This window comes from Manacus candei, unplaced genomic scaffold, assembly GCF_025592945.1.
Source record: "Manacus candei isolate 608988 ecotype Guabito, Panama unplaced genomic scaffold, ASM2559294v1 h1tg000015l, whole genome shotgun sequence".
Classification (NCBI taxonomy): Eukaryota; Metazoa; Chordata; class Aves; order Passeriformes; family Pipridae; genus Manacus; species Manacus candei.
The window spans coordinates 23,579,813-23,604,114 of NW_026138063.1; the positions used below are offsets into that span (position 1 = coordinate 23,579,813).

Here is a 24,302-nt window from a genome sequence, read left to right on the forward strand (position 1 = left end):
GCTGTGAATCAATAAAAGTCAATACAAGCCATTCTATTAACTTCTTTATTTTTATTAAGCTGTTTAAATATAAGCAAACCTGCTGTGCAATTTTTCCAGTCGTCCCCCTGATGTGCTGCAGGGTTTGGGGACGGCACCTCATAATTTAGCTCGAGCTAGTTCCAGCCTCCAAGTTTGTAATAATGCACAGCCTGGGCGCGACTCTGTGAATCTGTCGCTCTCAGAGACAAAACGGGAGCTTGAACATGCAACTATTTTTAGCAGTGCTGTTCTCCTCCTCCAGTTAAGCCATAAAACCCAAGGGCACAGATTTTCCAAGCACCTTTTCCCAGCTTCAAGTAATCTACCATTAGCCACAGATTAGAGGCTCGTGGTGTGCATCAGCCGGGGAGTGCCAGTGATGTGTACCCAAGCCCTGACGGCAGCAGCCTTTCAGCAGGACAGGCTGTGAACGCAACCCTTGGAGTTGTTTGCTCCCTTTCAAATGCCAGCCATGCTTTCTCCTTTTCCACCCTGTGTAAATGCATGCATCAGCCCTAACCAAAGGGAGAACACACCAGGCAGTGGGGCACGATGCTGTTTGGGGGAGCACCTGACTCCGCCGTAGCCACCACATGGTTTGCATGGGGTTGCCTTCTCTGGGGGAGAAAACAGCCTGCTGGGTCAGGTGGCCATGGGGGTCAGACTTCTTTGCTCAGGAGCAATGCCAGTGAACTGAGAGGGAAAGCTGACAGCACAAGGCAAGTGAGTTAGCTGGCAGATGCTTGCCAGGCTTAAAAAGGACAGACTGGCCATTCCTGGCTGAGGAACTGAGAGCAAAGTATGTTCTAGCAGCTTAAGAGTGATTTAATTGTTCTTTTGAAGTGCCAAGGAGATCAAAATAAAAGGCTATTTTGGGGGGGGCTTTAATCCCCTTCTTAGATTACCAGAAAATCCAGGCTCAGCTCTGGTGGGAAATGGGAACAAACTGTCCCCGTGGTCACTACTGAACAGCCCCCAACACCTCCATGTTAGGAGTAAAAAGGCAACACCACGATACTGGGAGGACCTCAACTTTCAGGTGGCTCGATGTTGCCTGAACAGTGTCACAGAGCAGTGGGAGAATGGATCTGCATAGCAGGGACCGGCTGCAGGATCTCCAGCTCCTGCCTGATGAGAGTCAGGTGAGACACTGCGAGGGCTGGTCCTGCCAAGTGGCCCATCCTCTCAGCTCCCATCACATTAGTGACACTGAAGGTCCTTGGTGCTGCCCATAGTCCTCCAAAGTCCAAACCAGTTGCCCTTCAGATGACTGAAAGGGTCTCAAGAGCAATCCCAGCATGAGTCACATTCAGCAGGGGAAGGGGAATAGAAAACACACCTTATCTTGCTTAAACACAGAGCTCAACAAAAGCAACAGTGAAGGTCACAAGATAGGGCTAGAAGTGGAAATTTGAAACAACAGGGGATTGTATTTGACGCCAGTAGAGATGTATCAGCAAGTCTTCCTGCAGTGATGGAGAAGACAAGCTCTGGTGCTGTCTGCTGGTCTGTGGGCAAAGAGACAAAATTTCTCCTGAGTTGAAGCTCTGAAATATGCTGGTAAGGAAGCTGGAAATTCCCTTCCCAACTCCTTATTTTTTAAATTCTGTGAAAGGGGAAGCGTTTTTTTCTCATCTGACCTTGCCTGGACATGGTCTTCATGTCGTGTGATTGACCCAGGGGTACTCTATTTCCCACAGACTCTGCTTGAACATGCAATACACTTCCAGGTCCTGGTGACGGTGTAAAGTTCAACCAAGGATCGCTCTGTTTAGCTGTGCTGGGGGCTCATAATCCCAGTGGGTCAAAATGTTTAGAGTTAAAGAGGTTACAGGCTTTTCAGAGCGAGTATTTAAACTCCAGCTGTCAAACCACTTGCATAGAAGAAATTTATAGAGTCAGCCAGCAGTACATTAAATTGCTGTTTTCTTGTCATTAATCTAGTAGCATGCATTGTTTTCACATTGCCCTAAGAGAATAATTAATCTGTGGCAAATCTATGCCTGTAAAATTATAAATAGTAGACTTAAAAAAACGATGACAGTGAAGAAATTCAAGGGGACACACATTGACAAGAGTCACATCAAGAAGGCTCTTGGCAAAGCTGTTGGAACGCCTTCAGGGACTGATCTTTTCAGAAACTCATCTAAAGGACTTACAATCTGCTTCATATTCAGTTTAATCGTGCACAAAAAAACCCCACTTGCAGACTTTGCACATTAAAAGGAGAATAAAAAAAAATACAGGCAGAGCTTTTTCTCAGGGTCTAAAGAACAACTCTGAAAATGAGGAAGTTTGGTGTTGCAATTTCCCAGGAAACTTCAATCTCACTCCCTGTCGCTATTGTTCTGTACTTTGGTTTGCAATACAGATGCAAGTCTGATAAATTAACAGCTTCACAGACTGTTTTCTTTCTGCTTGCAGGAGAAAAAGCACTGCAGGAACACAGGTGACATCTGCTGCAAGACAGAGACTATTTTCTTCAGTATTGCTTTGAAGAAGGTGAACCTGCTGCCAGTGTTTGACACAGGAGAGGTACAACTCGGGCTGTGACTGGAGCAAGATCATGTCTAGGACAGGATAAGCACTGTCAAATGTTCATCATTGAAACTTCCAAGCCAAGACAGCTTTTCTGCTCCTCATCTTTGTGATAAAGCAGGTATTTCTATGTAGGTCTGCTATAAACAAACAGAGAATGAGGTTGGCGCCGGAGGTGAAGGATGGCGGGATAATCCTTACTGGAGGCGAGTTCTTCTGTCAACAAAGGAGAGCTGAGGCTCAGGTTCCTCCAGGCACTACTCTCTGGACCTTTACATTCCCTACTGCTATAGCACACAGGCCACTCTCCTCTGCAAAAGGCTCTATAACCACCAAAATACTATATGCCATTTCCCCACCTCCATCCAACCCGTTCTCCCTCCTCCCGCTTCTTCCTAGTAATTTCCCATGCCTCCACCTGACCCTGCCTCATCTTTTCCCTATGCTTCCAGCTTTTCTGGTGGGACAGCAAGAAGACAGCTAAAGCCCATCTGGATTTTATGTGTGCCTAACAGGGTGAGCAGCAGCCACGTGTCCCCATGCTGAGAGGAGGTCTGCCCCCCACCCCCCTGTGACTGCTGCCCTTCAGCAAAAACACTGGACTGAAAGGTCACTGGGGACAGGGAGCAACCCCCAAGAAGGTTTGTGTGTAGCTAAGTCTCACTTAGAACCTTCAGTGTGAGGAAAACAGCTTAAAAAAAATGAAGGCAGCTTTTACTACAAGCAGTGTTCTCAAGCAGATCATTGGAAGCACACTGGGGTAAAAGGATGAGATGGCTGGTTTGGATGTTTTCAGATTTTGATGCTGGTTTTTGGTATGGAGCAGCACAATAGTACTACAGTACTAATTTTGGTACTTGTTTTTTCTTGGTTTTCTTTAACAACTAAATAAATTAGAGCTAGTCCTAGGATCTTCACCAATCATTTAAAAGGAAAATGTTTATCGGGGGGATAAACAACCAACTCTGATGTCTCCCACCAGGTAGGACTGGCCAAAAGAGAAGAGGGAATAGAAAAATCACAGAGCCCCAGAATTGCTGAGATTGTAAAGGACCTCTAGAAGTACTCTGAAACTCCTAAACATAACAGCTAGGACTGAACACAACATAAAAACTTGGCTATATCATGCTTAAGACTGTTACTTTCCAAATGCAGAGCTGTGTGTGCAATTCTGTTTGTTTTGTTGTTTATTTTGGTGGCAAGGCTGCTGCTGCTGTGGTTATTACAGGAGTGAGAAGATCAAAAGCTCATCCTTTAACACCAAATGCAAGATGAGCAACACACCATTCAGCCCCAGTATGTATTTCACAGGGACTTGCAAATGCAAGAAGACAGCCAAAAGCCAGAGAAGTCTTAAACATATTTGAGGGGACCAAAATCACCTCTTCATTATTGGCAGTTTCCAGGCCAAGCCTTTGTCTGCCTCTGCAACCCCCTTCCCACCCACACACATTCCTTTCCAGCAATGCTGCTTTATTTGGCTTGTCATTATCTTTTTGTTAAATCCACTTAATTGGTACATTTAACTCTTTATGTTCCTTGGTATTCTCTCTGATACCATTAGTTTACTGAAAAAGCAGCCATAACCTTAAGTATTACATTTCAAAACAGCATCCAAACTGAGAGAGGTCTTGCCAGTCCCAGTGTCAGACTGTACTGCTTCAGGACCTCCCATACACTCCATAAAACACAAGGTATGATAAGGCAAGCTGGACTTGATGAGTTGTGAAGCTGTCCAAGCCAAAGTCTGCACACAACCAGGGTACTTCCAGAAATCCAAAGTCTACTTTTCCACAAGCTCCATTAGGACAACACAGCTGCATCCCCCTGCTGTGGACTACAGAGCTTTTCATGCCTCTGTTGCAGATGGGAGGGGATCCTCTCTCTCCTGATCAAAAGTGATTAGTGTAATTCACTGTGTGTTCTGTACCTGCTCTAAACTTCCATAGCCGGATCTACCAAGAATCCAAGGAAGAAAATCCCAGCTGTAAGGGGTGCCAGCAAAACCCCTAATGCCAATATAATTACATCAGGAAGGGGAAAAAAATTAAATATTCTTTTGGCAGTTTGGGATTATTTGGGGAACTGCTGCAAGCTTTACATACATAAAAATGCCCCAGCCTCAGGGCACCATCATCTGCATCCACACTGGGAACTTGTCAGTATAACCCATCCCAAGGTCTCCCTACCCACTATCAAAGGCAGCACACGGCTTTGATATGGAATGCAAGGCTCTCTCCTTGTCAGTGAGTGTTTTTGTTGGGAGATTGTGGATTGGGGGAGGTTGCCCTTTAAGGGTTTTGACCCACGAGAATTGCTTTACTGCTGAAAACGTCCTTGTAGACCAAGCTGGTATAGCACCCTTCACTGGGGATGCACTAGGGCTAAAGCTGGGCCTGGTACCCATACACCAAGACATCAGCCAAAGTGCAAAGAGCTAGAGCAGCCAAAAGCAGGAATGCACAAGGATCTAACCCCTACACATCCTGTGCTAGGGTTTCTGCTGGTCAGAGCACAGCACTCCTAACAGCTAGCAGAGATCCTGCCCACAGATAGTACCAAAAATCAAGGCTCTGCTTTATTCTCAAACACCTTTGTAACTCCTGTATGGAAGAGTAAAACCCCTCTAAATATTTGGGAGAGAAATCAGGAAAAAAAAAACCAGCAAAATCTCCCATAGTGCCACATGTTCTTAATCCAGAAGGGTTTTTTTCTGTGTTAATTGCCACACTCCTGGGAGCAAGGCACTGAGCAGGGCATCTCCGTGAGGCTTTGGCAGAGAAGAGGCTCCACAGTCTTTCCCTGCTCATGTCAGCAAGGCCCTACATCTGTCAGTGAAAACAGCACATTTCTGACATGGCAAGAACATGGGTTAAATTCCAGGCATGAACTGGGTGAGTTGTAGTTTTAACATGTTAACATGCTCTACCAGGGGAAAAGCTGAAGTATTTTTAGCATGGCCAGAGTGTTTGTCTCTGCACTGTTCTGGCCTTTTTTGGAATTGTTAACTCTGGAAACAAATACAATAGCCTGTGCAATAGTGAAACACCACCTATTTCTTTTATTGTTTGCCACAAAGAAGACTGCGAGTTGTACTTCCAAAGAGATTAAAAGAGAAACATACATCAGCTACTTTTGCCACAGCTCACCCCCTTCACAATGCCAGCCAGTTCACTTTCTGTTTCCCTGTTTCTGCTCGTGCCCCCTGACCTTTCCTACTTACACGCTTAGTTCCGACAAAATCTCAGTGGAAAACCCATTTCTCTTCATGATGAAATTCCAGCCCGAGTTGTTGCTTGAAGGCGTTGCCCCTGTTGGAATGGTGTGTGAGTGCAGTAAGAGGGTTCAACAAAACACACTGTCGTGCTGCATCGAGTGCAGCTGCCTTCTCATCCTGCCCCTCACACGGCTGCTCAGACCGACTTCCAACACGTGTCAGGGAGAAGCATTTGTTGACAAAACGTTTGGTTTTATCCTGTTAAAAACCATCATGCTGTGCTGGGGCAGAGCCCAGCAAGTCAGTTAGGGATAAAGGAGATGAACTTTAAGCACAGACCTAACGAGACAAGAATTAACACAAGGCAAGTCTGGGGACTGAAAGGGGAATCACGTGGAGTGAAGGAGGGACTCTCCCCCTCTTCTATTTTCTTATCCCATTTCAAATAATATTCCCTTCCTCCTCCCCTCTGCCTGGCACTAGCATAACCGTGCAACACAGCTGTAAGGAACAGACATCTGACATTCCATGCTGCACATGCCACCAGCGTGCCCAGGGACTGGCAACATCCAGACCACACATGCAAGTTACCCAGGAAAACAAGACTCTTGAAAGAATTGATGGTCAGAGAGGCTCCTGCGGCTGCAAAAGGAGCAGCAGTGGTTGATGATCTGCTCCTAGATGAAGGCAGAGGAAAACAAGCCTTTTGTTTGTCCCAGTGCTTCTCTTCCTCCTCTTCAGAAATTGCCATTACCAATCTGGAATTACATCTCCAGTCACCTCTTGTTGCTTGCGGAGTGGGGGAGGAGATGGGGCAGGGGGGTGCACTTGGCAACTCGCACTCATCTCTCAGGCAGCAGGACAAAGAAGATGGCCTTGAGGAAGTGACCAAAGCTGCAAACAGCAGCCACGAGCCAGTGGGAGCGAAGGCTGGGGTCAGTATTCACCACACATTTTGTGATGTCTGCCTAATGAGGAGGGAAGAGAGATCATCAGAGAGAGGTGCCCACATCAGCCACCGCTGCAGGCTCTCCCAGCCCCACAACCCACAGCACCCACCACTGCTGCTGCAGCACCAGATGCCTGCTCTGACCCTTCCACACACCAAAAGTTATTAAATCAGGCCCGAGAGCCCTGCAAAATACACTTTCCTCACTCCCCATCAACAAGGCAAAGTGTCGCCCTTTTCAGCCACCACTGAGGAAAGAAATGCTGGACAAGAAGATTGTCCAGCATTTTCCATTTTGAATAGCTAAATACAACTTTCTTTCCCTGTTTGAAAGGTTTAGGAAACTTTGGCAGTATCAGCATTCCCATCCTTTTCTGTAAAGCCGGATGCTTCCCAGAGGTTGTCCTGTTTAATATCAACTCAAGTTGCTTGCACTTTTTCTCTTGCCTTAGTGTTTTCTTTGGAAGACAAGCAAGCAAGCCAACCCCCAATTTAGACCTAAAGCAATGCAAGCTTTGTGTGTGGAAATATGTGTGCTGGCAGAGATGCCTCCCAGACACATGGGTCAGATTTAAAGATCGCTTGGGCTGCTGGTTTCAAGTGTTAACAAGAAGAGAAGCTGGCCTACAATGAATAAAAAATAACAACACAGCAAATTGATGAAGACAGGCTCTCCACCTGGCGTAGGGAGGAGAAGGTGGAAAATACCTGGAGGGTAAAGTGAACAGGACAGAGGTAGAAAGAAAACTGCATTTTCTGGTGGAGGAATCAAAATTAGAAGCTCTGCCAGTGGTATAACTGAGTTGTGGTTAAACTTCAGCCTAGCACAAGGACATGTGGACTGTGGTTGAGTAACGGGGGGTGCAGGCTCTAAACCCTGAGATGTTCATCCCCAAAACAGGACATGAGAGATGATGAATACCCCAATAATCTTCTCCAGTCCTTCTGCCTGTGCTGAAGACATGGCTGAGCCTCGCCTCAGCAACTTTGATCATTATTAGAAGGGAGCAAAAGGCAGCTGAAGGGACAAATGCTGGCAGCTGGTTAGTGAGCACAGCTGCACTGACCAACCCCTTCATCACCCACAGACCAAAGCTCTGCTGAGAGCAGCCATGTGTTCCAGCAGTTCCTCCCCCACAGTGTCTGGAAGGCTGGCATGCTGCAGCTCCCCGCACTGCTGATCTCCTGGGAGCATCAGGAGATGCTGAGCCCGTGAATAACTGACAAGCAGAGACTGCAGGAGGAATGAATACAGGCACGTAGGGATGGGAAGAAACAGGATGACAGGAGGAAGCTGAGTCAGCACCAAGGTGTGGAAATGCTGCTGCTTATAGCAAAAAAACACGAGCAAACGTAGCACGCAGCCAAGGCAGCCAACAGAACATGCTGCAGTGTGGGACCAGTGGTTACAGGTACTTTGTCTGTACTGTGGAGGAAAGCAAAGTGGGTCTCCCTGAACACTTTCAGTGATGGCTTAGCACACTCGCCCTACTTGCATTTTAGAAAAGTCTGAACTGATTCAGCCTGTTCAGTTTTAGCGACCTGCACAGTGTCATGTCCAAGACAAAGATGTGTCAAACTGTCCCTTTAGTCGAGAGAAGTCATGATGTGCAGGTAGCTGTCTGAACATGTGTGTTAGGGTACCTGATCCGTGAGAAACATAAGCTGTGAAGGACTTTAGTGCCTCACGTGAGCCAGTACAAGGCCCAGTATGCACACTGGGTTGATCACAGCTGCAGAGGGTTAACTGCCAGATGAGAAAATGTGAACTCCTTAAAGCCCAGCTATGTTCTCCCAAAGACAATGAGTTCACTGCTCTAACCAAGAGGAGCTACACTCAGAAGCATTTACAAATTTGTATAGGGCTTGCTTAGATAAGCAAAATTGCTCAGCTGTATAACAATTGCCTTAGCTGCTCTTATCCAAATCAAGCATACCTGATAAGGTACTGGAATTGAAAACTTCAAAGCTACTTAATAAAGCAGGTCTTTGAGCCTTGTCAGGCACTGATAAACTGCTGCAATGGCAGTTTGAGCTTCTGTGTTAATTGTTCAAACAAGTACAAGTCACATGCACTGCTTTGTAGCAAATGCTGCTAAGAAAATTAAAATCTTTCTATTCTACTGTAAAGCCACTGCTGAGGCTGCAAACTCTCCACAGGGAGAGATGATGCCTCAAACTTTCTTTGTTCCTCCAAAGAGGTTTGAGTTGGGTTTTGTGGGGTAGGGTCTTCTCCACCCTATGGAAGCAGCATGGGGACCTGCTGCTGAGTGGAGAATTTCAAATGCCTTTTCAAGGTCTCCACAGTGGCTTTTCTGGACCAGCTCAGGGCACGGTGGTTACTCTTGGCAGCCTCCATCTGAGCTGATGTTTCTCCATGTGCACAGGAGAAACAAGGACTTTGTGCCAAGACAAACTAACACCAGCTAGGCCAGGCAGCAGGGCGAGAGGGTCCCCATCATAGAGCTGTTTGGTCTGGCCCCTTAGTGAACAAAGCTGGGAAATACCTTGCTGCAGTGCCTAGATCAAGGGGAAGAACGTTCAGGGGAGCACAGCACAAGATGGAAGGAAGATTAGTAGCTTTCCCCCAGACTTGAAGGGACCCCTCCTTTCTGGTGGGCAAATATACCCTTGTCACAGCTTGTTTTGAAGCTTGTTTGCTTTGCAACAAAAACTTTCCAAAAATATCCCTTTGGAACTATCCAAACACCTTGTTTTGAACTCTAATGAAGTAATACAAAACTTAAAACAAGATGCTAACTTATCAGAACATGCAGGTTTTACCAAAACAAAGAAGAAAAATAGTTGGGAACCAGAAGGAGACACGTTCCTATGCAATGTTTCCATTTCAAAGAAACTGGATCTTTTCCAAAGGAAAAATTGTTTCAGAGAACACATTTCAAGCAGCTCTACAGGTATGCAGTTAAAGTAAGCCTCAAATAACACTGAGGCAGGGACAGGTATTCACAGGCAGGAACAGCGCTACTTAATCCCAGGATATCCTCTTTACCTGCCTCGGCACAATTAATTGTGTGGATGCAAAATGGAATAGATCAGGGCCTTCAAATCAAAGGTTGCTTTTAGCCCAACCAAACAGACCCCTGAGTCAGCTGGCCTCAAGGTGACACAGTTTTAGAGAGGGGAGGGATGATTTAAGGCAGGATTGGCACTTAGTAAGTGCAAGGGATCCACTGCTCTTCACCAAAAAGGTGCCTTCACTCCTGGAAAAATTAGGTGACTGAACCAGCTACAGGCACACTTGGGAAGTCTTAGCACAGAGGAGCAATACTCAGTTTGGAAAAAGATGTCCCCCCCCTCTCTGGGTCTTTGTGGGTGGGGTGCCTGACCATTTCCTGTTGGCTCGGAAATAAATTTCACCTCTTGGAAAAGAGGGAATTTGCTGCTGTGGCTCAGTCTGGAAAGAGCACATGCCTTCGGAACACGATGTCCCATGAGCTCAGTGGTGTCATAGGGCAATATTTAGCTCCAGGTAGCATCTTCCTGGCAGTACACCAAAGCACTTTGGGCTCTATCACTCCAGGGAGTGTCCATGTCCCTGCCAGCCAGGCACACAGAACCTGGTACATAACATGCACCACCCAGCTGCCAGCCAGTCATCCCAGTCTGCTGGGAAAGTCACTGGAAAGGTGTCTGGCTATTCCACAGGACCAAAGTAAAGTTCTTACTCTGAACAATCCTCCACAGAAGCCAACGCTCCCATGGGGTATAGAGAGACCAAAGAAATCAGATGTTTAAAGGTGAAAGGAGAATTAAGTCGGAAAGCCTCATTTTTTTTCAGTTTCTGGAAAACAGTTGGCCAAGAGAATCACAGAATGGCTTGGGTTGGAAGAGACCTTAAAGACCATCTAGTTTGAACCCCTGCCAAGGGCAGGGACACCTTCCACTAGACCAGGTTGCTCCAAGCCCTGTCCAACCTGGCCTGGAACAATTGCAGGGATGGGGCAGTCACAGCTTCTCTGGGCAACCTGTGCCAGGGCCTCACTGAAATGACCCCTATTTACAGTCTCCCACTATGACTGGCTGTTAGCTCCAGAGAAGATCAGGAAGAGAATGCTGGTGGGTCAGGATTGAATTATTGTGGCTCAGCTACACAGGGCAGGACCAGTAACAGAGCTATGTAAGTCTAGCAAGGTGTAAGCAGGACAGAGGGCTGTGGAAGAGAATCTCACAGAGCCCTTTTCAGCGTAAAGCTGCAGCAGGGACACCCGCGCTTTCATCAGTCAGGATATTTTCCAGCCTGCACGTGCAGAAGCAAGTTTGATCAGACAGCATTTCTCACCCAGCCTCCTCTCCTCTTCAGCCACGTCACCAAGGTCTTGCGGACAAACTCCCCCAGGCAGTCGACGATGGTGTGAACCATGGCTGGCTGCGCGTGCCGCACGCAGTCCACCGCCAGCCCCGCCGCCACGGCGTACAGAGACACCACCTTGCCCCACGTTATGCCTGTGAAGAGAAGAAAGGTCACTCAGATTTACACACACACACACACAGAGCTCAGTCTTGAATAACCAAAGGAAATGGCTCTCCTTCATGACACGTGCCCGTGCTGCCTGCACGCAGCCATGGTTCAGCATGCTCTCCACCCTGGGGGAAAAGAAATACTGGGGGACCAGGACTGGGGAAAACTCTCCACAGAGAGAGGTAGAATGAAATAAGCTGACCTTGGTATGGTTTGACCACCTCTCAGCACTGGGTGCACAGCTTTGGGGAAAGCAGCCCAAAGGCACCACCAGGACAGGGAAGAAGTGCACCACCATGGTTTGTATTGCCATTGGCTCTCAGCCACGCACAGGCTGCACAGGAGGTGATGGAATTCAAACAGTTTGAACAACCTGGGGTTTTTGTCATCAGCACAACCCTTTAACACCCTTTAGACAAAGTGTTCCTGTTTTTTTTCTAGATCAGAGAAAACTGTTCCAATGTGACAGGCAAAGCACACGAGATAAGCATCTTCAGTTCTTCCATGGCACCAAAACAAAAAAGGGAGGCAAAGCAACAGGGCCAAGAGGGTTCACAGAATCACAGTTGGAACACAGGATTCATAGAATCCTGAGTTGGAAAGGACACACAAGGATCATCAAGATGAACCCCTGGCCCTGCACAGGACAGCTCCAACAATCCCAATACGTGCCTGAGAGCCTTGTCCAAACACTCCTTGAGCTCTGGCAGGTTTGGGGCCGTGACCACTGCTCTGGGCAGCCTGTTCAGTGCCCAACCACCCTCTGGGTGAAGAGCCTTTTTCTAATATCCAATCTAACCCCCACTGACATAGCTTCATGCCATTCCCTTGGATCCTGTCACCAGAGAGCAAAGTGCCTGCCCTTCCTCTTCCCCTCATGAGGAAGCTGTTGCTCAGGGTTGCCCTCCTCTTCAACGCAAGGAGTATGCCTCAGTCTCCACCTGAAAAACAGGTAGCTTTAAGACTTTGTCCACTCTGCCTACAATACTTAACATTGCCTGTCCTACCCCACTGAGGGCAGTGCAGGGATGGAGGGTCAGTCAGTTATCTAATCTCCCAGAGGACAGCCTTCCTGCCAGGCTGACCTGCCTGCAGCAAGAGCTCCATGGAAGTTGTCCCAGCAGCAATCGTCTTCCTGTTAGCGCCAGCGATAAGCGCTTGAGCTCAGCTCTGGGTACCAGCCAACTTCCCAGGGCCTCCCCCACGCTTTACCAACACCACTGGGCATAAACCCTTCGTGCTCAAACATCCCAGCCAGCTGTCCCTCATCAGGCTTTTGTCAGGACCAATGACCTGGAAATGCAACCCTTTTGCTCCCCTGCAGAACTGCCACTGCACAATGGCACACTGATTTCCTTTGGATCGGCTAGGAAGCTGAATTCCCCCCATGCTTTGTTATCTGGAATAGCCATATTTATCAAGCATACTGTGAAGTATTTTACAGTGTTAGGTCTCTGTGGAATCTGTCCAAGGTCTCTCCCAAACATAGCCAGAAGCCTGGTGAAGTTTTAGTGTTTAAAAGCCACACAGAACTGTTCTACAGGGTTGCAACGAGAAAGAAAACGGGTGAGATGGAAAGATTTGATCAGTGACTAGATCTGAGGACCTGGAGGGGTTAAACACACCATCAGAAAACTGGATGTGCCCAGCAAGCAAAAATACAATTTAAATGGTGTAAAGAGTCTCCCTCTTTCCTTCATTGCACTCTCAGATCCCCAGGCACCCCCATCTCTGAGATGGAGCTCCAGCCTCCTCACGGGTGCTCTCACTGCAGCAGAGCACCCCATATTCCTCAAAAAACATGCAGATTTCAGAGCATTTCCACAGTTCTTCCACTTAGTGACTCAAAAGGGACACTCACACTAACACCTTTAAGAATCACTTTCTTTTTTTTTTTCCTTAAATAAAAAAAGTACTAAACTTTAGAAGAACTCTTCAAATGTCAGTCACAGGAATACCTTGTTAGACTGGTGAAAATCTATTCAGTGTTCCAAAAAAAGCCGCTTTTCACTCATGACTAATGTAAGATCAAAATGTACAGATGATCCTTTCGTGAGGCTCTGCAGCAAGAGTAACAGCAGTAGCTCAGTGTCCCCTGTGATACTGTTCCTCCTCACCACTATCCTCGAGACCAGAGGAAGTTATTAATACAACTAAAGTGACTGACTGTTATTCTTGTCCTGGTTTTATTTGCCAAGCGGGCCCTGCAGTGTCCCTTCCCCGGAGCTGTCACTCAGGAAGTTCACTGCCTGTGTGGCATTCACACTATTTATCTGCCTTTCTCACATTGTGTGTCACCATGACAGCCAGTAGAACGAGCCAGAAAGAGACTATGAAACCACATAAGAAAACACTAGACAGAGGGGTTCTCCCAGCAAGAAAGAGTCCCAGTACAGGTCAGTATGTCTCTACCTAATGAAAGAGGCTTTAAGGGGTTACACACCTTGCTGATGATATCTCCAGGACTAGAGCCTCAGTGGATTATCCTCAGCTTTAGTGTAAGCCAGTTTTACAGTTCTCCATCCCTGCAGAAATGTGGATCCTTGCATCTCGAGTTACATGAACCAAAGTTACCCAAAATTCCAGGGAAGAGTTCACTGGCTTATTCCCAAGTTTACGGCACTCTAAGTATCTGAAGCAAGTCCATTAGCTCTGAGATATTTACATGGAAGTAATGAAAACTGACAGGGCTGAGGTCACTCTGGTACAGAAAGACAGCTGCAGTCTTGGTTAACTTTGTTTTAGACCCAAGTTTTTCTTTCCAACAGAAGAAAAGTGCATCCACAGTCAGTGAAAGATAAAGCCTCAAGAGACCCATGACTTCCCTAGTACACAGTTTAAGACACATCAGTCCAGGGAGGATGGCAAGGAAGCCCTTCAGCTCCAGCTTCCCTGCCAAGGTTGTTCCATAATGGTACCTGCTGCAGGACTTGCATGAGGTGAGGGCTTCCCTGGCACACAGACAGAACCCCTTTCACCAGACAGCAGAAAGAGGACAAGCTGTTGGCCAATGCTTATCATGGTGATGGATGTGGAGAGCTTGGCGGTCACATCCACTTTCCAGAGCATGTCCATCAGGGTCAAACCAATCTTTCAGTCTGCTTTTCCTGTTAGCAGCACAGCCAGGCCATGGGGGCAGGGGGAGGAGGAAATTCCCTCCTGATTTTCAGGTGTCTATTGTCACTGCTGGAGGCAGAAGATGGAGACAGCTGGCTGGGCTCCTCATCTGCAACAGCAGATGAGGAAAAGAGCCTATGCTCTTTTCACACCTGATGTAGGGGAGCAGACATCTCCAGCACCTGGGCCTGTGACTGGTCCCCCTGCCAAGGAGGGCTCCAGCAGCCATCCAGCCCCAGACAGGACAGGGCAAGGGAACATGCTTCAGCAGCCCTCCTCTGCACTTTCCCAGGACACCAGCTCCATTACCTTTTCTCTCTCAAGGACTCCCTTGGCAGGGGCAGAGGAGCACAGTCTACTGAAAGGGCAGTGCCTCTGTCCCCCATGATGTTCAGGCCAGGTTCAGGGTGACACTAGTGTCATGCATCCCTCAGCATAAGCTGGAATTGCATCTGGCCAGTGCGCACGAGCAGTGAAGACACATCATCTTGCTCCAAATTCCTCAAAAGGCCTGGCTGCCATCCATGCTGGGTGAAATGGGCACACGTCACCTGGCAAGACAATCCATTCATAGGGCTTCCCACTGCGTGGACTAACATGCATGGGAGCTAACAACAACAGGGAATGGAAAACTGGTCCAGAAGGGAATGATCAAAACAGAGAAAGCTCCAAAACTTCTGCTCACAGAGATGGAACAAAAGGATATGGAAAAAGTGAAGAGCTGCTTAGAAGGCATTATAAAAAATAAGAAATACAAGTTGCAGACTCAAGGCCAGCCATGGAGCTGAAAGTATGTAAACACTGGCGAGCCCAGGGGAAAATGAATTAGCAGAAGAGGAGTGCTCTTGAAAGTGTTCCTGCTCATATGAGCTCGTCTGCCCCAGGGGAGAGCTCAAGAAGCCATGAGGCATGGCTGTGTGGTCTCAGAGCACCACACTGCCCGAGGTTACTCAAATAAACTTCCCTCTGCTCCACCCGGCATCAAAGCCTCGCTCGCAAGTCAGACCTAAAGGAAACATGATCCAGTGCTACATTTCAACAGCTGGAAGAATACAGCCAGACACAATACACTTTGGTGGAGAGAAAGAAGCCAAGAGGGATGTGCACGAGGAAGGGAGCTCAAGTCATAAGGCGGAAGCAATGAGGGAGCAGTAGGATGCATTTCTAACAGCATTCCATGGAATGACAGAATGGTTTGGGCTGGAAGGGAACTCAAAGTTCATCTCATTCCACCCCAGAATCACAGAATCAACTAGGTCAGAAAAGACCTCTGAGATCATCGAGTCCAACCTATGACCCAACACACCTGTCAACCAGACCATGGCACTGAGTGCCACATCCAGTCTGTCACCAGCCTAGCAGCTCTTACGAACAGCAGGGAACTGTTTCCTTAGGAAAGGAAAAAGCATGTCCCTTTTCTACTCTTGTTTCTCCACCAAGTGACCCCTTCCTTCTGGGATTTATTCGAACAGCCAGTGTAAATGCCAGCTCAGCTAAGCCCCAATCCACAGCCTGTTAAAAGTCAGGGGACAGTCTCCTGCTGCCTGCAGAGCAGCTTTGAACCACACGCCAGAATCAATGGTAACATCACATAGGTGATGCTGCTGCAGATCCTTCACCATCCAAAGCAGATCACGCTCTGAGGTGCACATCTCCACGCAGATGAGCTCTCCTCATCCTGAAGAACTAATGGGTTGTATGGAAACAGGGGAGCAAACCACAGCTTGAGCCTTACCATAGTCTCTTCTCCCAGATGACAAGCAGCGGTACAAGAGCAAATGGCCTCAAGTTGCACCAGGGGAGGTTTAGATTAGACATTAGGAAAAATTTCTTCACTGAAAGGGTGGTCAGGCATTGAAACAGGCTGCCCAGGGCTCAGACAAGACTTGTAGACAGCATGGACAAGAATGAGCACAGCCAGAGCTACACAGCATTCGAAACCAGACTAGAGTGTGGAAGACAGACATATGAAAGATTAAGGAGAAAATCTCTCCAGCAAGAAAGGATGAAAATCCCCTGCTCCCTTACTGGAAAGGCATTGTGAGTGACAAGTGGGGCTCCCCAGGCTGTCTAGGCACTGCAGTGCCAGACTGTAGCTGTTTTCTTAATAAACTGTACAGTGAAAAACAGCTTGAGATGTTTTAGCCCTTGGTAATTGTCATGAAAATTCAGACAGAACTTGAGTGTCTGGTTTCCTTTGCTCAATAAGAGCCTCTTTCCTCTGAACTATGAAAAAAAAAGTAAGGAATGAATGTCTGGCTGTCACAGCCAACTCTGATTTGCTGGATTTAGCATTAAATGCTGAGTCTTGAGACTGCAGTAGGATCCAGGAACGTTAAAAATCAGCATACTCCTCTGCCACTCAGCAACTTCTACCAACCGAAATTACAATAACAAGTTGATAAAAGCAATTGAATACACAACCCCCAGCAGAGTGGCAGAGACAAGAAAGAATTAAAAACGGGGCATAGAGGACACTGGGAAGGTTTGGATCCACCCCCTGTGCAGCCATCCCACTGCCAGCCATTTCTGCAGCACAGTGTCCCCAGAGAAGGTGCAGCACTGGCAACAGAGCTTGAGCCTGGGTTTCTGCTATGCTCCCAAAGTCTCCAGCATTGCCAGCCTCACAGGGCTGAGCTCAGATTCCATTTTTATTACCCTGAAAACCAAGAGTTTAGTAGCAAGAGTTATAATTTCTAGCTTTAATTTTAAACTATCCACACCTTGCATTTGACTCCCGAGCTGAGAAGCTGAAGAGCACCAAAAATGCAGCTCTCAATGAATTTGTCAATATGCATTCAGAGCAGGATTCCTAGAAGGCAGCAGGGCTTTCTCCCCAGCATCATGTTTATGCAGCATAGCAGCACACACAGTCTGCTCCACTTGCAGCCATCCACCTTTCTGGCTTAGGTCCCTGTGTCACTTCAGCTCTGGAGGTGGGCCAGTTCTGATGCAGTCAGCTACAGTCATCTAAGAAGATCACCTACTTGCCTGCAATGCAAATACCTGAGCTTGCCAACTTGACCCTTGTTTTTCTGTAAGCCTTTAAGCAAGTAAAGCTCAGCACCAAGTGACAAGACAGGGCACCTGCCCTTTGAACACAGCCACACTCAGACATTCCTGCCATACTTGCCCGGCTCTTGCTTTCTGAGCTCACAGGGCTTCCCAGGCCAGCGCCATGCCAAGGCAATCTGCATCCCAGGCATCTCTGAAAGGCTGCTGAGGGCTGCAGGACTATCCATCCAATCCAATTCCATCCATTTCCTATGACACAGCATCAGTTTCCCTAACTCAGGGAGTAAATCTGCCCTGCTCGACCTGCCAGGAGCCCTGCCTGAGTAGTGCCTCTCAGACATCTATTTTGCCATTGTTGTGATTCTAGGGAGGATCTGTTCTCTCCACCACAACACACTTCACACGTTCTCCATGTCAGGGCTTCTCCAGGGTGTCAGTGGTTCTGTATAAAGAAGCACAGCTGACTGTCAAGATAAAAAGGTTTTTAGTGAGGAAGCCTGATTGAAAGTACAACAGAAACCTGGACTTCTATACTGTAGTAACTATTCCCAATGTGACAAGAGTCACTGCATCCTGTGACGCTTGGCAGGTCACTGTCACTGGTTCCAGTGCTTTCACACTGCTATGCAAGTTGCTGTCTTTGGTTATTTTTCCTTTTTTTTTGGTTTTGTTTCCAGTCTCTAAGATCTACTATCCTTCCACAGACAGCACAAGACATTGTAGAAAACCCAGGATGATGTCAGGACCTGCCTGACATAAATGCCTGTGTGAAAGGTTTCTCTTCCCTCAATTCCCACAGGCTGCATTTCCAGTCACTGGCAGGGACTGTTTCCAGGGGAGGCTGAGGTATCCTTGCAGAAACACAGCACAGGGCATATCTTTGCTTTTGACCATCATTGCTGGAACCAGTCTAACAGCAGCAGCAGAACACTCACATCTAAGCAGGGAGAAAGTTCAAAGTACCTGCCCATCTGGAACAGCCTTCAGGGCCAAGACTTTACCAATATGAGAAAGGAGAAGCATCAGACTCCATTGCAGTTCTGGCTATTGCTGTGGGAAAGGAAGCCAGGAGGAGAGGAACTCCCTTGTGATGAGTTGGTTCTGGCTCCCAGCATCAGCAGCATGAGCTGGAACAAGGGAGTCTCCCATACAATGAATCTTCTGCAGCTGCCAATGGTGAGCAAAGGAGCTTGGAATGAGTGACCTACCCATGCAATGAGGTAACACCACCTCCTATCGAGGAAGGGCTGGAGGTGCCTTCTAGAATGAGCCAGAACCTGCTGGGAGGATATAACAACACAGGGCATTTCCCTGCCAGAACAGAGCTGAGAGGAGCTCTCATTAAATCATTAAAGCAGGGCACACTGCCAAACTGCCCACAGCCCTTTCAGAAACCAGGCCCCACCTTGCAGGCTATCCCAGACACATGCCTTCTCCGAGACAGGTGGCTCCATCCTGTTCTTTTCCACCCAGCCCTGTCTGTGGATCTGTCCGGGCACAGTACCTGCGGTGAAAATCTGGGCAGCCACTGCCAGGAAGGCGTCCGACACCACGGTCTCCGAGTGCAGGGAGATGTTCAGCTGGCGGGCGATGTTCCGGTACACGTTGGGCCGAATGTATTCCAGCTCGTCCCCTGGGAACAAACAGCCAGGGGTCAGCACGCACAACACCAACTCCTGGTGCAGGAATTACCACAGGTCCTTGCAGCCAAACAGACTGAACCCCAGCTCCACCTGAGTTTAAGCAGGCAGCAGAGTGCTCAGGGTCGTTTAGATGCAATTCCCTACCACTTGCACCCTCCTTTCCCAATATCCCCTGTGCCTGGCACTTCTAAACGGAGTGGGGACAGCCCATGGCCCTGTGTCAGTGATGTAGCTGCAGTAATCCCCGAAATGCTGTTCCCAGGCTGGCTGCCTGGCTTTCCTTCAACACAGGAGACAGTCTCCAGATAAGCAAAGCTGTTTCATTTTATTTCAGAAGTGAGAAAGAGGCATGTACATCCATGCAAGCTTTTGGGAGATACGCCCTTTCCCAGCACCCCGTCAGGCTTGTACAAAAACGCCTGAAAGCACATGAGAGCAACTCAAGAATGCTGATGAAAGCCAAGGATCCACCCAGAGCTGCACAACATTAATTGAGCAAAGAGACTCTCAGCTCAGCTATTTTACACTCACACAGGCAGAGCATTGATCTGGAGTTCTTTCTCTCCTCCCAATGGTTAAAGAGAAGTTCATTTGCATGACTGACTCCTCAGCACCAAAGTTCCTGACACATACAGACCTATGCTTTCACCTCCACAGTGTTTCTTCCCCAGCTGGGAAATGGCTGGAGGTGTTAGGCCAGCTTGAAGACCAAGATGGAATTACTAAGGACAAACGGAGAACCTCCTCCCACAGGACTGAGCAATGGAGCTGGGGAAACAGCAGTAAAGCTTTTCCTCCGTAGCAAAACAAACCATTTTTGAGAAGTAGAATTAATAAAACCCAGTTTCCAAGGGATTTCTCTCTCTACAAGGGATCACACATATTTAATGAAGGTTTCATAGCTGCTGCAGGAGCATGACACAACACATCACATGGGATCAAGGCCCTTTGTGCACAGAGAGTCCTATTTGATGTAGATTTAGGACACACTGCGCTCTTCTGCACAAGGGCGCTCTGGGAAGAGGAAGAGCTATCCCAACAGCTTTACATCCCACTGCAAGATCCAGGTGACTTGTCCCAGCCAGAGGGCAACTGATCCTCCTCAAAATTTCATTTGTATGGGAGATAAAAAGGAAGATGCCACCACAATCAGGAGCTTGTTTCAGAGTCATTAGCTACAGATCATTAATTGATTTAACTGGCACTCAGCACAGTCAAAACTCAGCTCTACAGAATTCCACAGCTGAGCTCTCCTGGCTCTTTCTGAGTGTGGGATTGTCCCAGACTAATGGCAAGAGGAAATCCTGCCAACACATGGTCAGCAGAGATAAGAAGAAACCTTAGTTGCAGTACTCAACAGCTGTTTTCTCCTCACAGGCAGCACAAAGGCTTCCTGGTAAATGCAAGGAAATGGGGATAGCCCTAGTCAGCCGGGAGGGAGGCACGGGAGGCTGGGATCAGCACTTGGTAGCCTGCCACTGTTATGGCTTCCAATAAGCAGTGCCTGGAGGCCCCAGATGAGATCAGGGTCTGTTTGGAGGCACATATGCCCCACCCTAGAGCAAGGCACAGGGCAGACAGGAGCATCTGGGGAAGGAAAGCATTCCCTGTCCCAGCAGCAGTCCCAGGACCTCTCCTGCAGCACGTTACACTGGTGCTGGTCTGCGGTGCCCTTGTTCAGATGTCCGACTTTGCAACATTTAGAGCAATTCTGGGGCTTCTCCTCCTTCCTCCAGTGATTATGGAGGAGCCAGCAGGGAAGCAGCGACAGTTCCCATGTGCAGAAGCTCCTTGTAGTGGTCAAAGGGCTTCCCTGGGCCTTGGCCAGAGGAAATACGACTTCAGATAAACCAGACCTCTGACACACACAGCAGGTCAGTCTGGGGTGCCTCATTTGGCCACATCATTAAGTTTTACCGCTTCTGACTCATTAATTGCACTAATTAGCTGCTAAGCCTCACTGAGCTGATGGGCTCTCACTCCCCAAGACCGCAGCTGCATTGCCTGTGCCCAGCACCTCTGCCAGCCCATCAGTCAGTTCATTGGGCTCTCTATGTGCAAAACAGCTAGCAAATCCTCCAGCTTCTCATCTCCACAGGCTTCTTAGCACTATCAGGGTGGAAAAAACTGGCCTGGCTTGTTGCACTGCTTAGGAAATGGCGAAGGACTCCCATTCCTGGCAGGTGGCTGGATACCACTCAGCCTTTTGCTGGTGAGAGCAGCAAAGGGGAAAAGAAAGGGATGGGCCGTGTGGCAAGTGGAGTTTCTGAAGGAACAGGACAGAAACAACTCTTCATCCTAATGAGGAGGAACTGCTCACCCTCCTTGTTGCATAGGTACCACATGGCGCTCTCCAAACAGATTTGCCCAGAGAAGGCGCCAAGTTCTGAAGACTATCAGCCAAATCTTTCCATCTGGACACAGATAAGTAATAGGAGAGTCATCCAGGAGACGCCTTCGGATCCAGTGTGCCACCTGCTTGCCCTTTAACATGTTCCTGGCCACCCACAGATCTGGTTGAAAGCAAATAAATCTCAACCCTCAACCCAGGCAGAAAGGGAGGACAAAGCGGCAGCAATATTGACAGAAGAACAGGAAAAAAAATCGCCCCAAGACCAAAACAAAAACAGAAGTCAGCATAGGAGAGAAAAAGTGAAAAAGAACAAATTAAAAAAAATAATCAGTTAAAAGAAACACAACTATGCCTTAAAAAGAAACTTGGGATAATATCAAACAGAGGTGGAAACAGGAGAAAGTGGGGAGACCAGCCCTGGTCCTGAGTTTGTTAGGCCCAGCTAAAGGTTACTTCACCAGACTCACTTGAACTCTGGTGTAATTAAATCAGATGCAAATGCTGGTGGTAGTTTCCAAGCCAGCTGTGAACTAAAACACCAGCCTGCAGGTAAAGAGGGCTGTTCTGTTGGAAGCAACTTCCAAGAATGAGGGTGGTGGGATCCCAAAAGACAAACAGCTAGACTGGAGCACAAAGGATGCTATAACCCAAAACAAAAGGCCAGGCAACTGGCAGCATTAGAGGGTGCTCCTGGTGCATGCACAGCTCTAGAGCATGTCTTCAAATCACAGCCTTCAGGCATGACCTTCAAACTGCTCTCCCTGCAGCCCCCGCAGTCGCTGTGCCATGAGGGGGGCACCAAATGGCACCATATGACAGGCAACATCAGCCAACTCCTCCTTGCTCCAGCGAAAAGCAAGAAACTCAGGTTTTGCAGAATGATTAAGGTAGACAAAGGAAAATTAAAAACACACTGTCATGCAAAAGCAGCTTTCATAAAATCTCCAATGCACATTTTGTAAGCCAACTACCCCCAAATTAAAGGTCCTTGCAGCTGGGTGAGCTACTGCTGAAGCCCAAGTCTAGAGGCAGCAGTGCCCTACTAGATGCCAGGCTGGGTTGCCAGATTGCATCATCACTCAGATCTGGAGAAAACACCACAAGACTGCTTAAAATGTCCAGCTGAGAAAGACTGCTGGAAATACTGTGACAACTGTTACACAGCTGGAGTCCTGTGCAGACAGAATTAGTTTGCTGTTGGGCTTTCTTGGACTGCATCATGATTTTGAGTTGTGAGAAGTCCTCAGAAAAAGGCAGCTCTGCAGAAACCTTGTGCTGAGCAGTGCTCCAAGGGACATGAGAAAACCCAAGCAAGGGAGCTGCTTAGGGAAGATCACCAAAACTAAATGCCCCAAGTAGAAAAGAAAAACCTCTCTATCATCACATAAAAAGCCTCTTCCAGAAACCTTAGTGTGGTGCAAATTGCTCCACAAAGTTCCAGTTCCCCCCCGTAGCAGCAGGGACTCACCTAGTCGCAGCAGGATGCTGGACACCTCGGCCAGCTTACCCCCGGGCACCGGGACGTTGTACTCGGGTTTGCTCCAGCTGACACCCGCCCGAATCAGCCTCGAGTTTATGTAGTCTCTGCAGAGAGCCTTGGCTTGGGACACAAGCTCCTTGTCAGTGGGAGACCTGTCAAAAACCTCCATCACTTCTGCAGCAAAGACTGAGGAACGGCGTAGCATTTCCATCCTCAGCTGCGGAACCCGCACCTCTGCACGCACTGGCTGGAAGGCTGAGCCAATGCCTTTGGTGAGCAATCCTCTGGTCTTGTACTTCGTCACAACTCCCAGTAGCTCTTCTCCACAGGCCACTTTTTCATTTTACCTGGTGAATAAAAGCATCTGTAAGTCCTCTAGCATCGCAAAGATGTAACTCGGAAGCCCAAGAACACAGTTGCACTAAAGTCAGTAGTATCACATTTGTCTCGGTCCATCTTACAGACAAGGGTCAAAGTCTTTCGTCTTTTGGCCACTCTGACTTCCCTTCAAGAACCCTGGCAGCACGGTCAGGGCTGCAGCATGGAAGGGCTGCAGCTTTGAACTCTCGAGGTGCTTCCTCTTTTCCAGTTCAGATTTGGCAGTTCTAGAATCACCCGTCAAAGAGACTACATGGTCAGAGCATGGAAACAATTCATTGAATGGGTAGACAATCTCAGCTTGTTTCAATTAAACTGGAAAAAAAAAAAAAAGAATCCCAAATACCGGCTACAGTTACCTCAACCAGATGTCAACAGACATTCCAGCTCAGTAGGTCATGGATCTTTCTGAAGAAATGGCACTATTGCAAAAATAGGGGTATGGGAGCATTTGAAATGTTTCAATAGAGACAGTTTACCACATTCTCGGTTTAGGTTTTGGTTCTGCCACTCTTTTTCCCCAAAGCAACGTGCATGCTACTTCTTGAAAACCTCTAGGAGTAGCAGAGAGAGCAAAACAGAAAAGTAGATTTTTACAAAGCTTTAAAAAGAGCAACTTCAACATTTCTTCAGAGGTCCTTCAATTCATCTGAGTTTTTAACCCAGTGCTGCTTTCCAAGTCAGTCAGACCAGTCTTTATTCAGATGCTAGTAAATGCATTTTTCAGTCTGCAGTTTCAGACACCTACTTACAATGATGATTTTCAAACAAAATAAAGCCAGTTATTTCTATTTATCCCAAGGAAAAATATATTTACCTCTCATGCTGCACTTTTTCCCCCTCAGTGATTTCTTTTTGGGTTTGGTTTCACGTTTCTTTAGAAGATCTGCATCACTGAATACCTGGTTTAGGATTCATGGGTTACTGTCACACTTCTCTGGAGAGCACTAGCCTCCTCTGCTGTGCTCTCTGCAGGGCTCACGCCAGTGCCTCCTTCCCCACCTCTGTCAGCCCTGCATCCTGGCTGCACTCCACTGGGATCCTTGGGGCTTGCTCTCCCGCTTTTACAGGGACCCAGGCACAGAGGAAAGCTTCTGGCTTTAGCCTTGTA

At 47.8% G+C, this 24,302-nt stretch overlaps 1 protein-coding gene across 3 annotated transcripts; it reads right to left on the minus strand.

The window, feature by feature from the left end:
• Nucleotides 1-88: 88 nt before the first annotated feature.
• On the minus strand, nt 89-24,302 carry BOK (BCL2 family apoptosis regulator BOK). Of its 3 annotated transcripts, none has more exons than XM_051782497.1 (5): nt 24,009-24,302; nt 22,802-23,160; nt 18,842-18,970; nt 11,026-11,189; nt 89-1,529 (listed from the first exon to the last, which is right to left on the minus strand). In XM_051782497.1, exons 2-5 carry the CDS (start codon nt 23,022-23,024, stop codon nt 1,419-1,421), a joined length of 627 nt encoding a protein of 208 aa, XP_051638457.1. In that variant the 5' UTR covers nt 23,025-23,160; nt 24,009-24,302; the 3' UTR covers nt 89-1,418. The 3 variants fall into 3 exon arrangements, with proteins under 3 accessions (XP_051638457.1, XP_051638458.1, XP_051638456.1); XM_051782498.1 differs by lacking the exon at nt 89-1,529 and adding an exon at nt 1,541-6,740; XM_051782496.1 differs by lacking the exon at nt 89-1,529 and adding an exon at nt 1,541-6,744.

Excerpts from the sequence above, each read along its gene's own strand:
- BOK (XM_051782496.1), bottom strand. The coding sequence starts at position 23,024 with ATGGAAATGCTACGCCGTTCCTCAGTCTTTGCTGCAGAAGTGATGGAG. Across the intron at positions 11,190-18,841 it reads TGCCCAGATTTTCACCGCAG|GCATAACGTGGGGCAAGGTG; the intron begins GTACTGTGCCCG and ends TTCTCTTCACAG. Across the intron at positions 6,745-11,025 it reads TGAAGAGGAGAGGAGGCTGG|GCAGACATCACAAAATGTGT; the intron begins GTGAGAAATGCT and ends CCTCCTCATTAG.